We start from the raw sequence: 15,136 nt of genomic DNA, 5'->3' as shown, positions 1-15,136 counted from the left end.
GACCAGTGAAGCCAAAATCAGCTCCCTGAGTGAGATGCAGAGGCTCTGGGATAGGACTACCAGGCATGTCCCCTCTCCAAGCCTCAGTTTCCCTCCTAGTCTGTCAGAGTTGGGAAGGCAGCTTGGGAGAAAATCCTTAAGACTGGTGACCCTAGCTCCTTAAGACTGGTCTTGGTCCGACTCCCGGGTTACAGATGAACAGAGAGGCCTTAGCAGGGTCACGTGACTTGCCAAAACTCACAGACTGGCAAACAGCCAGCCTCTAACCTTAGTTGCACGGCACAGAAATCGGAGTCCAGCATGGAGTTTGTATTAGGGGCGTCATTGCCGCTGAGGATCAGCTCTGGGTTCACCAAGAGGGCAAAGCCCTCCAAACCCAGAGACAGATCAGCAGTGAATGGGTCCATCCTTAGCTCTCCACTGGAGACAGACAGCCTGGCTTTGTCAGTGCCAGCCAGGAAGGTTCACCTTCACATCCTAGGGGTGGTTACCATGGTGGAAGGCCCTAATGCCCAGGGGGCCTGTCTGTATCTCACAGTCACACAGCATGCCCGCATCAACCGGAAGCAGCTGCTGGAGGGCAGCACACCAGGTAGGGAGGAAGCCCTGACCTCACCCACACCCTGGGGATCAGAAATGAAAGGCTCAGGTCCATCATATGGTCCATGGATCAAAGTCTCTGCTCATCTGCCTCCAGTGGCAACTGGGGTCCTTGTCCGGGCACAAAGAGAAGAAGGGGGCAGTGGTGTGGGAGACCTCTTTAATATGACACTCAATCTGGGTGGAGGGGAGAGAGACCAGGAGCTGGGAAGGCAGACAAGTGGGTGAACTGTAGGACTGCACCTGACTCCGGGAAGAGTGATGGGCAGTGAGTGGGGACTGGTCCAGGCTGGTAGACCCACCAGGGGATCTGGAGGCCAGTACCTGAGATGGTGTCTAAGCCAAGTAGTATCTAGCCAGGCCAGAACATGGCCTAGAGAGGTAAGGGTGGGGCCTGGTTGGGGGCTCCCGGCACCTAGGGGCTGGCATCACCAGGGGCTTCCCCAAGCTGTTGCTGGAATTCCAGGCGCGTCTGCCGATTGGACTCCAGCAGCTCCTGGAGGCGGGCATGGAGGTGGTCGTTCTTCTCCTCCAGGTGGTCCAGACAAGAGTTGATCTGATCCAACATGGAGTTGATGGCAGCATACTCTGGGAGGAAGGGAAAAGATAGAGGGAAGGTCTTGTGTCTCCTTAGAGCTGACAGACACAGCTCAAAGCCTTCTGCTCCTCCCACCTGCCTTGTCCGATTCAGGCCCTTTGAATAGACCGGTGACCTGCCTAAAAGGCACTGGGTGGCACCCTTGTCATTCCCTCTGGGATGACCACCGCTTATTTCAATTTAGCTGTCACCAAGGGGAGGCTCCCTGGGTCCGGTACTACATCAGACTCTGTCCTGGTTCTCCAGCCTCCCCCTCTCCACAGCAACCCTTCAGAAATGACTGCTGTGGTGTGCTGGTCTGAGCTCACCCTCTGCTCACACTCAACTATCAAGCTCTGGGGGAGGTGATGGGTCTTGCGTTCTCTGCTATCTCCCCAGTGCCCTCAATGACACAAATAAGCACTGAATGAATGAATGAGTGAATGCATGAATGAATGAAGCTCTGGCTTTCCAGTCCCTGCTTTTGCTTAACTGTCTACCATCTAGACTTCATCAGTCACAACAACCCTTCAAGGACCTACTCAAAATACCTCCTCCTCCATGTCTTCCCTCCTCTGAGAAGTCTTCCTGTCTCTGTCCTCTACAGCTTCTTTGACCTGCCTCTTAGCAATGTTGTGTCTCCTTAGGATCCAAGGTCTGGGTCCGTGCCCACTGCGGGACCCACTTCCGAGCCAGCCCATGACTCAGAAACACCCAGCTGCCAACTTGGGAACAAAGGGAAGGAGCTGGTGGTTTTAAGGAAGAGGCCAGGGAGGGTGACTGGAGCATGAGTGTGTATGTGCTGCCTCTCAGGGACAGTTCCCATGACCCACAGAGGGCATCCTTCACACAGCCTAGAGCCTCTCAAGCTGCTAGTCCATCTTCATTCCATCTGGTGACAGGGTCAAAACTCAGACCTGGGGTCAGAGACCCTTACATGAGTCCCAGGTCAGCTCCAGCCCAGCACTCCTTATTAGAGTGGGGTAGGGGACTCTGCAATTGCAGTACACTGAGAGCTCAGTCGGGGTCAGGCCACAGCAAGCACTTAATGGGTAGCTAGCTGTTCCCATCCATCCTGGCAGGCCAGCAGAAGGGCTAGGAGAGGTGATGTCTGCAGGTTCCACCTACGTCCTGGGTACTTCCTAGCCCTTGCTCCAGTCCTGGGACAGCCTCTTCCCCACCCCAATGTCATTCAATTATGCCACTCCCTCATCTAGTCCCCTCATGATGCTCACTGTGGCTGCCAGCAGTCACTATTGTCCAACAGTGCCCACTAGTGCCTCCAAATGGACGACAACCTTTATTAAGGGCAGAACCCAGGTGACAAAAATATTCTGAACCTGTTGTGACAAGGACTATGCTGTGAATATATGAAACTGCAGAACTGTACAGTTCAAATGGTACAATCTAGTGTGTGACCTACAGCTTAATAAAGTTTTTATAAGAAAACAAAAGCATACCCCATCCTTATTGCACAGTAATCAAGTCCTGCCCTCTAGGTAAGGCACCAGACTTGACAACACTCAAAACAAACAAACAAGAACCGGCTTTCAGAAGGAACTTGTACTCTGGAATCTTAGAAGCTAACCATTTTTATCCCATTTTCCCTTAAATTCTGACACACTTCAATACAGAAGACACCAATGTGCCCAATATTGCAGATGGGAAAACTGAGGTTCCCAAACGTGCAAAAGCTGTCTGTGGGCCGATGCGTCCCCTGAGGTCCTTGGGCAGTGCTGTGCACCCAAGCACAGTACTCAGTAAGGAGGTCACCAGCAAAGCCAGATGGTTGGGGTGCTGACTCAGCATAGTGGGGAGCCCACCCGGCCAACACCTGCAGAGCCATGCATGACCCGCCCCCTCTTATCGAGGAAAGTGGCTGAAGCAAATCCCAAACTGACAAGGTGCTCTGAAGCTGCCTCAGTTTCAGACACCAGGGCTGGTTAGCGACAGTTCTCCAGTACTGCAGCGCTCAGGGATCTGTTTGCTATTGCTCGCCATCGCCTCCGAGGTGGCTGTGGGGACAACTCCAGAGCCACTCGGGCAGGGTGCGACATCTCCTCAGGCCCTCCCACGCCCCCCAGTCCCCGCCCGATTCCAGATCTTAAGGCCAGTACTCCCCGCAGAGTAAAGGTCGCCTTAGCAACAACCCCTCTCCTCCCAGGTCACCTGCTTCCCCGAAGCTGTCATTCTCGCCTTCCGTGCCCGCATCCACCGGCATGCCTAGGTCCCCGTTGGGGCCCGACATTGCGGGCTCGGGCGCCGCAGAGGCCACGCGAAGATGGAACTCGGAGATTGTCGCGCGGAAAGCCGGCGCTGGGCGGAAGGTGCAAGCAGCTGATGGAACACCGGGCCGGAAGAGTGGAACGCAGCAGCGCACTCTGGCCCGCCCTGAGCACCGCCCAAAGCCCAGCCCCTAGGCCTCGGCGCTACCACGCCCTTTGAGCTCCGCCTCCTCCCTGCTTCGGCGCTCTATCACGCCCACAAACATGGCTCCGCCCCGTCCGCTCTCAGGCTCCTCCTTCTCTCGCTTCTGAGCCCCGCCCCTCTCCAGGCCGCAGTGACCGCGGTCAGCGGAGCGCGAGGACGTACAGAAGGTCAGGCAGTAGAGACCCTGGCCCCCTAGAACTTGGGATATGTACGAGGCTCCATCCTGCTGCTTCCTCCTCTCTGCATGGTCGGAATCAGAACCTCTCCTCCCCAGTCACAAGGAATCTGCCATCTTTCCACCTCCCCCTGGTGCTGCTGAGATGACCCACAACCCCTGTCCTATCTTGGCCAATCTTGGCCTCATCTCTTCTCTTAGGGTTCTCAAAGGCTACACTTTCGGGTGAGATCAGATTCCATACCAGGACAGTAGACGTAAATAAAGCCAATCTGTTTGATTCACGCCAATAAATATGACATGGGTTGGGAAGGAGCGTGAAGGGCTGTGTCTGGTTCCCAGTACAGAAAAGACTTGGTGTGCTCTCTAGGTGCGCCTGGGGGCTGTGGAAGGTCTGTGTGCTAAGTATCCTTGCTTGTGGCAGTCCATCACGGAAGGCTTCATGGTAAAGACCTCCAGCATTCACGTTCCCCCATGCCATACACACTGGGAAGGGAAAAGAGACCTACACAAAGTCAACATCCAGAACCACTTGTGGATGGGACCCAGAAGAGTAATCGGGATCCAGCTCAGGGTCAAGGGTCAGGGTGGTGTCTCAGGAACACTCACCAGGACTCCTAGAGCTGTAATGGCCAGGTGACCCCCGTGGAATCATGTCACGGTGGCTATTCCAGAGTGCAGGCTGTTCTCAGCACAGAGGCTTCAGAAAGCTGGGAGAGGAAGGGAAGTGGATTCTTCCTCAAACCCCAGAGGAAGCACAACCCCGTGGACACCAGGAAACTAATGCAAGGGTGGGCATAGGAGCTAGAAGAGAGTGCGTGCAAACTGCTCTAATTGTAGCAATGTGTTGCTACAATGCGGCTGGGAAGCTCATATCTGCCTTAGCCAAGAGGGAAGAAAGCCCTGTGTGCCAGCAGAGTTTGACTTGAAGAGCTCAACAGCCGCAAGAGGCTATGGGAAGCTGACTTCCCTGGTCCAGTGAAAAAACTAGATCGAGGCTAGAGAGATAGCGAAGCCATTAAGAGCACACAGCCCTTTTGCTGAACCCCAATTCAAACCCCACCCACATCGGGCAGTTCACGCCCACCTATAGCTGGGGAAACCCATTGTCTCTGCTTTTCTCAGGCTCTTAACATTTGTGCACATACTTTTATGCAGACAGGAAAAACAAACAAACAAACAAACAAATAAAGCTAGAGAGTTGGCTCCGCAGTTAAGAGCATTATTCTAAAGGATCTGGGTCCAGGGCTGGACAGGTGACTCAATGGTTAAGAACACTGACTGCCCTTCCAGAGGTCCTGAGTTCAAATCCCAGCAACCACATGGTGGCTCACAACCAACTGTAATGAAATTGGATGCCCTCTTCTGGTGTGTCTGAAGACATCGACAGTGTACTTATATTTAATAAATAAATTAATTAAAAAAAAAGATCTGGTTTGAATTCCCAGCACCCATATAGTGGCTCACAACTATCTGTAACTTCAGCTCCAGGCGACCTGACTCCTTCTCCTGGCCTCTATAAGAACTGCGTATATGTGGTTTGCATACATACGAAGGAAGGCAAGACATCTGTATAAAATTAAATAAATAGAAATCTGAGGGTTATGGCACACAGCACTTGGGAAACAGAGTCAGGCAAATCTCTATGAGTTCAAGGCCAGTCTGCTCTACATTCAGAGTTTCAGACCAGTCAGGGACACATAATAGGACTCTGACTCGGAAGAAATCGTCTGCTCAGATTGGAGCCCAGGAGTGAAGCATGTGGTGTGTTCCTTCCTTTCCTGGCTAGCCTTTAACCTAAGCCTCAGATCTAACTCTCAGCCCGGGACCTTCCTGGCCCTAGACATAGCCTCCACCCCCACTGACAGCTCAGCCTGGGTCAACCCGATCGGTCTCTTCTTGAAGTCCATCACAGATTTCAACATTCTGGCAATCTGGGTCTCAGGTCTGTCCTGCCCTCTGCAGGACAGAAGATGGGATTGCTCACCACCAAGGCAAGGTGAAGGGAGCAGCATTTGTGTGCAAGGTGAGAAAGTCAGGCTCCTTTGGAACCCCAGGGGTCCTGGTGACAATGACTGGGGTAAGGGGTAGAAATGGGAGGGTTTTCCTGTGGTTACTTTTCCTGCGGTTAATGTGGTGGGGCCACAGCTGTCACCAGTGGGGGATGGCGCCTTGTCAAGTATGACACAGGCCTAACCTCTATCCACATCTGTGCACCCTCCTGCCCTGGCCGAAGGCTCCCAGCAACCACGGATCCAGACCAGTTGGAATGGCTGTACCTTATATCCCCTCTAGGTTCTTCCAACTTCCCAGTCCTAGAGGGGCTACAGCTTTGGGACCTGTGGCAAGTGGTCAAGCGCAAGGTAGCCCTTGGAAGCAAGGGCATGGAGAAGCTTGTATAGCCCTGGAGGGTGAGCTCAGGGCTTGACTAGAGGCACCAAGCCAGTTCTATATGGAAGGGACTTGGGGCAGTTGATGGCCATATGAGAGAGCATATGGCAGGCTGGAGTTCTGGGGCCTTCTCTTCCCTGAGCCTTCTCTCTGTGGCCCTACCACCAAGCTGGAATGCTATTGGTGTGAGCCCACCCTATGCCCTTTTGTTATGGGCATTGTTATGGTGTTAAGCAGTACAGACTCAGAGAACTGGGGACAGGTGTTTATTAGCAGAAAGGGGGAGCCCGGTGGTGGGGCAGCGTTAACACAGGTGGATGGGGAGAGCTGACCAAATCAGAGGCATCAGATGCTTGGTGGTATCGTGGCTGGTGGGGCAGCCAGGTGGTTCTCTGGCAACAGGAAAGATGGAGCGGCAGACAGACAGGCGGGACCTGAACCATCAGGCCACTGCACATCCCAGTCAGCCACGCTCACCGTCTGTTCAGTTGTCAATGCATTGGTCTGTAGAAGAGGAAATTCATCAGAACAGAGCAGAGAACATGTGGGTGATCTCTGGCTGCCTGGACCTTCTTTCATGGTTGGGGCAGCAGACAGTGTGACAGAGAGGTGGGAAGGGCTGCTGTGGGGGAGGGGCGGCTACATAGAGCAAGTATACCAGGCTCTCTACCAGGTTTCCCCTCTGAGCCTTGGTTAGCCTCTCAGATGGCGGCTCTGCATAGCCTGGAGTCTTCTACCCAGGCTACTTGAAAGCAAGATGTCCCTCAAGTTATGGGATGGAGAGGGGCCGGGGACAGCAAGGTTCAGGGTTTGGAAAGGAAATAGCCTTTAGCTGTAGGAAGAGGTAGATGGCTTGGGGCAGCAAGTCAGGGGAAGCTTGGACTTGAACATTCGATCTTCATCTGGGCAAATCCTGGGTCAGTTGCCAGAAGGAAAACTCAGGGCTGAGACCCCTGAGGACTTGATAGACCCTGAGGTGTCACTGAGTCTCCCAGACCTCAAAATGGATCCCAATGGTTAAAGCAGGGGATTAAGTCTTCCCTCCCCCTGGTAGGTCAATACAAGACAGTCCCCGTGTCCCTTCCCTGTCTCCCCAACTGGCCATTACCGGTGGGGACAGAGAAAACGATGTTGTTATCCTTGAGGCCCAGAGACTTGGCAAAGTCGACGAATCGCTCCTTCAGTTCAGCGGACAGCCCCTTGGTTCTTCCTGCAACCAAGATTGCCAGAGAGCGGCCGCAGGACACTCCATAAGTATGACTGAACTAGCAAACGAACCCTCAGACTTGTTATCTGTGGAGGTCTGCAGAGAGGCCACTCCTTGAAGGGGCCGAAACTGAGACTTGGGATTCCCAACCCTGGGTGTGACCTGAAGTTGAGTCCCGAAGGGTCAGGCAAGAACTCACCGTACAGGGTGACTTTGAAGTACTGTTTGTTTTCAGAGGTCTTCTGGAAATATACCATGGCGAACTGGTTGTAGTCGGTGTCGGCCACTTGCACGTCGTAGCTCTGTATCTGAGGGTAGCCTGAAGGCACGAAGAGCAAAGGATGGGTTTTGTCTGCCCAAGCTAAGAGGATGAGAAGTTCTCCCCAGCTTTCAGAGTGACTTTCCCAATAATAAAATACGGGTGGAGGGGCAAGGGCCCTACCAGACTCAGGACTCACTGTGAATATTCCCCAGGGTGTACTGGCCAGGCCTGAAGCTTGGAACGAATGTTCTGATCCAGTAGCGACAGCCCTGGTCCCTGTGGGATTTGACCAGAGTGAGTAGGGATATGACATAGGCTGGAATGTCCTTTAAACTTGAGCAGATGGGGCTAGTGTTCCGATGTTGCCCACCCCTATTCCTCTAACCCATAAAAGCCAGCCACCGACCCTGGCAGGAGGCCCCGCCCATCTTAGATGCACCTAGGCCTTCCCCCTCTGAGTCAGCCCCGCCTGATCCTGCTGACACCCTTCTCCCAGTAACCCCTGACCATCCTCCTGGTGCTTCTCTTCCCATATACAATAATCCAGGCCCCAGACATCCTACTCTTTTTCTCTGCTTCTCTCTTGGCAGCTAATCCTTCAAGCTAAGCACTATGCCCTTAACCCTTTGACCAAATGTGAAGTTTCCCCGAGTCCTGTCCATTCAATCCCCCGCCCCGCATAGCTGAGCTCCTCAAACTTGGGGTTCATCTGCCCTTTGCTCTGCAGATAGTCTGCTCCAAATCCAGCCCACCCAGCTGCCTGAGGCAGTATCATCTCGCAGGCAGGCGTGGCCCCCTCCCCCCCCCCCGCCTGCCCTCCTCTTCACTAATCTTTCTGCTCTCCCTTGCTCTAACGGAGCCGCCTTGGCACAGCGCGAGATGCCCAGAGGCTATTCTGCTCACTGCCGGTCAACCCTAACTCAGGTGGACATGAGTAGCTCTTAACCACTTGAGCAATCTCCCCAGCCCTTCCTTGTTTTTGAGACAAGGTGAGCTCAATGATTGGGTTAGATTAACTGCCCATCGAGTCCTAGGGCTCCTGACCCCTTCTCCCCAGGGCTAGGATGCCAAACCCGGCTTCTCTATGCTTACACAGGGGGGTCGAACTCAGAGTCTCCTGCTTACGTGACACACACTCGGTGGACTGAGCCATCTTCCTAGCGTCTCCCTCTTGTTTTCTGTGGATGGTGTGTCCATCCCCCCCTCCCTTTGACAGAAGACAGGAATGGGAGAAGGAAAGTGCAAGAAATGACCCGGTTCTGGGCTGTAACAGGGTATCACCTGACGAGGATGGAGGTGACGTTGTAGCTATTGCCTTCCTGCAGCTCATAGATGGTGCTGTACATCGTAAAGCGGCTTTGTCTTTCTTTCTGGACCACATTGCCTGCCAGGCCGACAACGTACCACCTGCCCTGGAACTGCAAGAAAGGAGAGATGGAGCCAGGGGTGGCCTCACAGGCCGATCCTCCTGCTGTTCCTCTTGGTACCTTCAGGCACCCCAGCTGGAGAGCAGGAGGGCCCCAGGCTCAGTCTGTCTGGAGATACTGGCAGGTGTTAGCCTCTTCCAAGGCTAGACAGGATCCTAGGCGGAGTTAGCCCCGAGTTGTCAGGTCTTGGGTGAGGGGTTGCTGAACTGTCATTTCCTCCTCAGTGTGGAGTGACTGAAGAGATTCCTACCTGACAGGAACAATGGAGACTAAGGGAGAGGAGGTATAGACCTGTGAGGCCCTGTCAGAGTGACTGTCTGAGCAGAACGAGAGGCAGTAGCATCCCCTCGGACACAGAGTGATGGTGAGCAGAAGCCCGGACCCTGGTGTCCCAGAATCCTAGCCATCCTACCCAGCGCTGCCCTCCAAACCTTTGGCTTCTCCTCCCATCCGCTCCCTGTTTCCCCTGGCCCCTCCTGCAGTCGCCCTTCAGGGTCCTACCCGTTCCATCCAGAAGCCTGGCTGCAGGGGCACACTGATCAGAGGTGGGGCAGGGATCAAGTTCTGAGTTGAGTCCTGGGCCTGGCTCTGCAGGACCCCAAGCAGGACAAGGGCCAGACACAGGACACCCAGGCCCATGGTTTCAGCAGCTACTAGGTCTGATGTGTGTAGGAGGAGGAAGAGCAGAGAATGAGGAGCACTCCTCAGGGGGCCTCTTTATGGGCCTACCTGGCTGCCAACCCCCCTTGTAGGGTGGGGTAGTCCATCCTTTACCAAGTCCAGGAAGCCATGAAGTAATTGCCAGCACATCCTGTTGAAATACTTGGCAAGATTTCTGTCCCTCTCTCCCCCAGGAGCTGTGCAAGGTTGAGCAAAAGGAAGGGCTGCAGGAGGGTGGGGGAACGGGGGAGCTGAAGGGACATTCCCAGAGCCCTGGATTCTGGCAGGCACATGGGCACTGCCTGTGGGGTCAGCAGCTCAGATCTGGACAGTCTTCCTCCCACCCCTACCCCGCCCCCACAACCCTCTAGGAGTCCTAGTGAATGAGAAACAAGACAGCGAGTGTGGTGAAGGCCCCCCTCCCCCGCCCCACACCTACACCTGCTGAAAACCAGAACTGTCTCACTGTACCAGACCCTGTGTAGCTTCCTTATCTGGGGAGGTGAGGACGGGGGAGAGTGAATGTTTTAGACAGGAAAGAACGGGACACCCTGTTCCAAGCCTGCCAAGCTTGGACTTGGTCCTGGCACAGGGTGAGGCAGTCAGAAGATTAGCCTGGAGGTGCCCAATCCCTTGAGCCCCTTCGCTTTCCCATGACCATGCTGACATTTACAGGAGCAGACAGGGCAGCAGTTGAACTCTCAGGGACAACCCCTCTCCTGTGCCACACGGTCCTTAGAATACGGCCACTTTCAAAGGCAAGGACTTGCAACCTCGTTGTCATCGTAGCACGGAGGATAAGGGGGAGCACCAGCCCCTTGGGAAAAGTAGGGGTGTGTGTGTGTGTGTGTGTGTGTGTGTGTGTGTGTGTGTGTGTGTGTGTGTGTCCATACTGCCCAGTGTACTCCAGTTACTTTGGACAGAAGCAAGGTTCCACCTTCTCCTTAGGTTATCCTGCCTTGAAAAGGCATCCCCCTGTCTCTGGCCATAGCCTTGAGCAGGAGAACCTAGTGGCCCAGCCTTAGGGCTTTCTCTCCCCAGCTGATTCCAGCCTAGGGCTGAAGAAAAAGCCCTTTCCTCTCTGGGGCCTGGCTAACATTCATTGAAGGTTGCGATGGATGGATCCCAGATGCTATATTGTGCTTCCCTCCCCCCCCCAGGGGGCTTCCTCAGAATCTGCATCTGAACATCTGACCTGAGGCTGGACTGAAGTCCTCTGGCCCTGCACAGGACTAAAAAGGCTTATTGATCTGTTTGCTGCTCTTGACCTCCCCCTTCCACTGCTGCTTAGCTCTAGGGTGGTTAGCCAGGAGGGGAAGCTTAGAGGGGGATTTTAAACTGATAAGTAGGCTATAGCCTCACATCCCCCCCCACACCTAGGATGCAGCCTTCCCCCTCTCCCATGTCAGAGAGACTACAGCACTACAATCTGTCCCCTCAGGTCCCTGGATGATGAAAGAACAGGAAGTGAAGCTGAGCCAAGCTGTGGGGACGATGTGGCCACCAGAGCCTGTCACTCTTGAGGTACCAGGGACCTCCCCACCCTTCCAGCCCCCTGTAGCTCAGACCTAGGGGATCCACCCCTTTTACCCTCTGTGACCTTAAAAGGTATCCAAGAACTGAGGAATAGAGCTCCATGGTGGAGGGTTTGTCTAGCACGTGGGAGGCCCCAAATTCTATTTCCAACAGTACAAAGAACCAACCTTCCAACTAAACACGTTAGCTTGTAAGGTCTCCTTGAAAGCTGTATGTGGTGGCTTCCACCTTTAAGCCCAACACTCTGTGCAGAGGCAAAGGATCTCTGTGACTTCAAGGCTAGATGAGCCTGGTCTCCATCGGGAGTTTGAGGCAAGCAAGCCAAAGGATACACTACAAGGCCTTTGACTTAAAACAAACAAACTCATGTATAAATCAAAGGCACCCTTGAGTCTCTGGTGATTATTGGGTGTAGACAAAGCCCCCAAGAATTTTTAGTCAGGAAAAACAGAGACCAGAATCTCAGAGGAGCTGGACAGGCAGGATATTCTAGACTCTGAAAATCAGGGGGCAGAGTGACCAGTGGAACCGAGCCAGTATGAACTGGGGCAGAGAGCTGGGTCTGGAAAAACTAAAAGGTCAGAATTAAGGGTGGGAGGGGAGATGGCCTAGCTCAGGACCCTGGCTGTTCCAGGTACAAGGCACACAGCCACCTCCAGCCTGCTGATTCTTCCCCCAGGATCCTGCCAGCTCTCCCATGAACCCTCTCTCTCTGAAACGGAGTCCCTAAAGGCCAGGTAGCCTCAAACTCCCTATGTCACCAAAGATGACTTTGAACTTCTCATCCCCCTGCCTCCACCTCTCGTCCAGTCGGTCTCTTTCCTTCTTTCCTTCTTTCCTTCCTCCCTCCTCCCTCTCTCGCTCTTCCTTCCTTCCTCCTCCTTCCTCCCTCTTCCTTTCTTTCTTTTTTTTTTTTTTTTCCGGAGCTGGGGACCGAACCCAGGGCCTTGCGTTTGCTAGGCAAGCGCTCTACCACTGAGCTAAATCCCCAACCCCTTCCTCTTCCTTTCTTTCTTCATTTCTTCCTTCCTTCCTCCCCCCTCCTTCTTCCCTCCCTTTCTTCTTCTTCCTTCCTCCCTTCATCTTCCTTCCTCCTTCCCTTCCTTCCTCTTCCTTCCTCCCTCTTCCTTCCTTCCCTTGTTCTCTTGATTCTACCTCTGAGGGTTGGCACACATCGCCAACCACGCCAGCTACTTCTTTTATTATTTATTATTTATTTTGATATCAGGTCTCATTGTGTAATCTGTGCTGACCCTGAACTTAGTAGTAACACATCTAGGTCACACTTGAGTTTTCTGTGGTCATAAAGCCCAAGAACTCTAACTGCTACATAACCCGACCTAGGTCCATTCCACGTGAGAGGCTCCGAGGTTACTGCATTTCAAGAATCCAGTCTGACATTCTGATCCAGAAACTCACTGCAGAAACTGGTGAGCCTGGCCTTGAGGGGCTGGAGCGAATGCAGCTCCACCCTCCAGCCTGGCCCTCAGGTCTGCTTGCGGAATTCAGGACTACTAAACAGGCTTTTCAGGGTCTGGGTTGCCTGGGTGGGGACCTGAGGCAAGAGAGCCTGGAGAAGGCTTAGGAGTACAGCTCAGTGGTAGAGCAGTGTCTAGTGTGCCCAGGGCCCTGTGCTCCATTCTCAGCTCTGCCAATAAACAATAAACAAATAAATATGTTTTTCCCCATGGCCCAGGAAATAAATATATCTCCTCCCTCAGCAACCATCGGCTCCACATGGATCCCTAGGGAGGGGTGAGGCCTTATGGACCTGTCCCCCTGTGCCTGTTTTTCATTCCAGAGCATGGATGCATGCAGGTATAGGCCTGTGACAGGGCCAACATGACCACACGCACAGGGCCCTGAGGCCACAGCCCTGGGCAGGTCTGCAGCAGGCACCAAGTATCCAGGAGGCAGTGAGCGATTGCTTAGTACAACTGGGCAGGGTGACTGCCTGGTTGCACAAGGAAGGGGCACGTCTAGGGCAGCCATTCCTTGGCACCATTTCCCAGTTCCTTGCTTCTCTGACCCTAGCTGGACTGGGCCTCTGAGGGACACCATCAGAGGTAGCTTTTCTGAGAGGACAGACATACTTTCCCTAAAAGATTGCTTCTCTCTTGTGCCTTGCAAGCCCAGGACAGATCAGGAAAATGTGTAGCCCGGGAGGCAGGAGAGTGGATGCTGGAATGGTTAAAGACTAGGTGTCTGAGAACAGGTCCCTAATTCCAGAACCATGACACCCACGCTACTGTGGGGGGGACCCCTGGGAGCCCATTCTACCCTCCCCATTCATCCCAGAGGTTTCAGTGACCGAGCCACTTGGGAGAGGTGGCATGGATGAATCTAACAGGCAGTGAAGCTGGGGCAGGCTCCATGAGGTCAGTGTGTCTTTACACAGGGCTGACCCAAGCCAGTAGAGATGGGATGGGCAGGGAAGGCGTCTAAGGAACATGGTGGAGCCATGTTGATAATCCCCCCTCCCCCCAGATCTTAGCCTTAGCCTGGCTGCTGTGCTTCTTGGAGTCCTTCTCAAGAAACCATATCAGGTGTGAAGAGTGGGTTCCTGGGGACAGGGCTTAGGCCAGAGTAACGACCATCCTGTATGGCTCTCAGAACACCTCTCAGGGTGGAACCTTCTATATGGGTGTGATGAGCAGAGAGCATTGGACTGGGGACTTCATTCTGGACTCAGAGTTCCTCAGGTCTTGTGGATGGGGAGTACCTTTCCTGAGACCCTCAGCCTTAGTCAGCCAGAGGCAGCAGCCCGGGTCCCCTTCAGACACCACGGGGTCCCCCTGTTCCATGCTACCTCCCCCACGATTCTGGGTTCCGCAGATTGAGTCCACTTCCTCCCCACTCCTTCCCCTATCCGTAGGTCTGGTGCTGGCCACACTCAGCCTTCTCTCAAGAGCAAACTTTTCTAACAGTGTTTCCTGCCAATGGCTTCTGCAACTGGGAAAGGTTTCCGAGGGTTTCCCAAATGACCGTATTACAACAGATTGCCACATTTGTTGGCTTAGAATCACATCTTCCAAACCCCAGAAGTCGGAAGTCAGAAACCCAGTGTACAGGGGCTCAGGAGAAGGCTCAGTGTGTAAAGTACTGGCTTCGTGATTATAAGGATCCCGGTTCGAATCCCTTGAAACCACAGAAAAGCCAGGTGTGGTGTCACGTGCCTTTGGTGCCAGTGTCCTGTGGTAAGATGGGAAGTGAAAAGAGGAAAAACCTCAGAAACTCCTGGGCATGCCAGCCTGCCATGGGACACAAAGAGGAGACCTTCTCAAACAGGGTGGGAGGTGAGGACTGACTCCCAGGTCTCCCCTGACCTCCACAAGTGTTCAAATCCTGACGTCCTCATACATAACCACCTCCATGGCACCGCCTCAAATGGACACATTTGTACACAAGCAAAAATAAAATAAACAATCAGCTCTGCCCCCAAGCACGGGGGTTCACACGTGTGATCCCAGCGTTTGGGAGGGTGAGGGAAGAAGAGTGTCATGAGATGGAGGCCAACCTGGGCTCCGTAGCAAGTTCTATTACAGTGTGAGGCCTTATCTTTAGAGATGGGGGCGGGGCAAGGTGCTCACTGTTCCTTACAGCTCTAGAAGGTGCACAAATGGAGACACAATGGCCAGTTCCTCACAGTTGGCACCTTCCAGGATGTCGGCATTTCAGAAGACAGACAGGGGCAGTCTGGTTTGTAACCTGGGGGGCCTTTGGCAAAAGCGCTAATCCCAGTCTTTTTTTTTTTTTTTTTTTTTTTTAATGATGTTTTTTTTATGTATGCCTGCAGGTCAGAAGAGGTAATCAGATCGCATTATAGATAATTATGAGCCAACCTCTGGTTGCTAGGAATTAAACTCAGGAC

At 53.5% G+C, this 15,136-nt stretch overlaps 2 protein-coding genes across 2 annotated transcripts; both read right to left on the bottom strand.

The window, feature by feature from the left end:
* Positions 1-743: 743 nt before the first annotated feature.
* On the bottom strand, positions 744-3,586 carry C5H9orf16 (chromosome 5 C9orf16 homolog). Its single transcript, XM_032902793.1, has 2 exons — positions 3,347-3,586; positions 744-1,188 (listed from the first exon to the last, which is right to left on the bottom strand). Exons 1-2 carry the CDS (start codon positions 3,423-3,425, stop codon positions 1,016-1,018), a joined length of 252 nt encoding a protein of 83 aa, XP_032758684.1. The 5' UTR covers positions 3,426-3,586; the 3' UTR covers positions 744-1,015.
* A 7-nt stretch (positions 3,587-3,593) lies between these two features.
* Positions 3,594-9,847, bottom strand: Lcn2 (lipocalin 2). The gene is made up of 6 exons (XM_032901803.1): positions 9,571-9,847; positions 8,924-9,060; positions 7,839-7,918; positions 7,580-7,699; positions 7,282-7,383; positions 3,594-3,847 (listed from the first exon to the last, which is right to left on the bottom strand). The coding sequence occupies exons 1-6, from the start codon at positions 9,706-9,708 to the stop codon at positions 3,594-3,596; spliced, it is 831 nt and encodes a 276-aa protein (XP_032757694.1). The 5' UTR covers positions 9,709-9,847.
* Between the last annotated feature and the right edge of the window lie 5,289 nt (positions 9,848-15,136).

This window comes from Rattus rattus, chromosome 5 (assembly GCF_011064425.1).
Source record: "Rattus rattus isolate New Zealand chromosome 5, Rrattus_CSIRO_v1, whole genome shotgun sequence".
NCBI classification, from domain to species: Eukaryota; Metazoa; Chordata; class Mammalia; order Rodentia; family Muridae; genus Rattus; species Rattus rattus.
This window is presented reverse-complemented; position numbering and strand designations above follow the sequence as displayed.

What these genes read in the sequence shown, in the direction of transcription:
- Lcn2 (XM_032901803.1), bottom strand. Translation starts at nt 9,708, where the DNA reads ATGGGCCTGGGTGTCCTGTGTCTGGCCCTTGTCCTGCTTGGGGTCCTG. An exon ending in GTCACCTCCATCCTCGTCAG is followed by an intron (nt 7,919 to 8,923) that starts GTGATACCCTGT and finishes CAAATCCCACAG; the next exon opens with GGACCAGGGCTGTCGCTACT. An exon ending in CTTCAAAGTCACCCTGTACG is followed by an intron (nt 7,384 to 7,579) that starts GTGAGTTCTTGC and finishes TCTTGGTTGCAG; the next exon opens with GAAGAACCAAGGGGCTGTCC.
- C5H9orf16 (XM_032902793.1), bottom strand. Translation starts at nt 3,425, where the DNA reads ATGTCGGGCCCCAACGGGGACCTAGGCATGCCGGTGGATGCGGGCACG. An exon ending in TGACAGCTTCGGGGAAGCAG is followed by an intron (nt 1,189 to 3,346) that starts GTGACCTGGGAG and finishes CCTTCCTCCCAG; the next exon opens with AGTATGCTGCCATCAACTCC.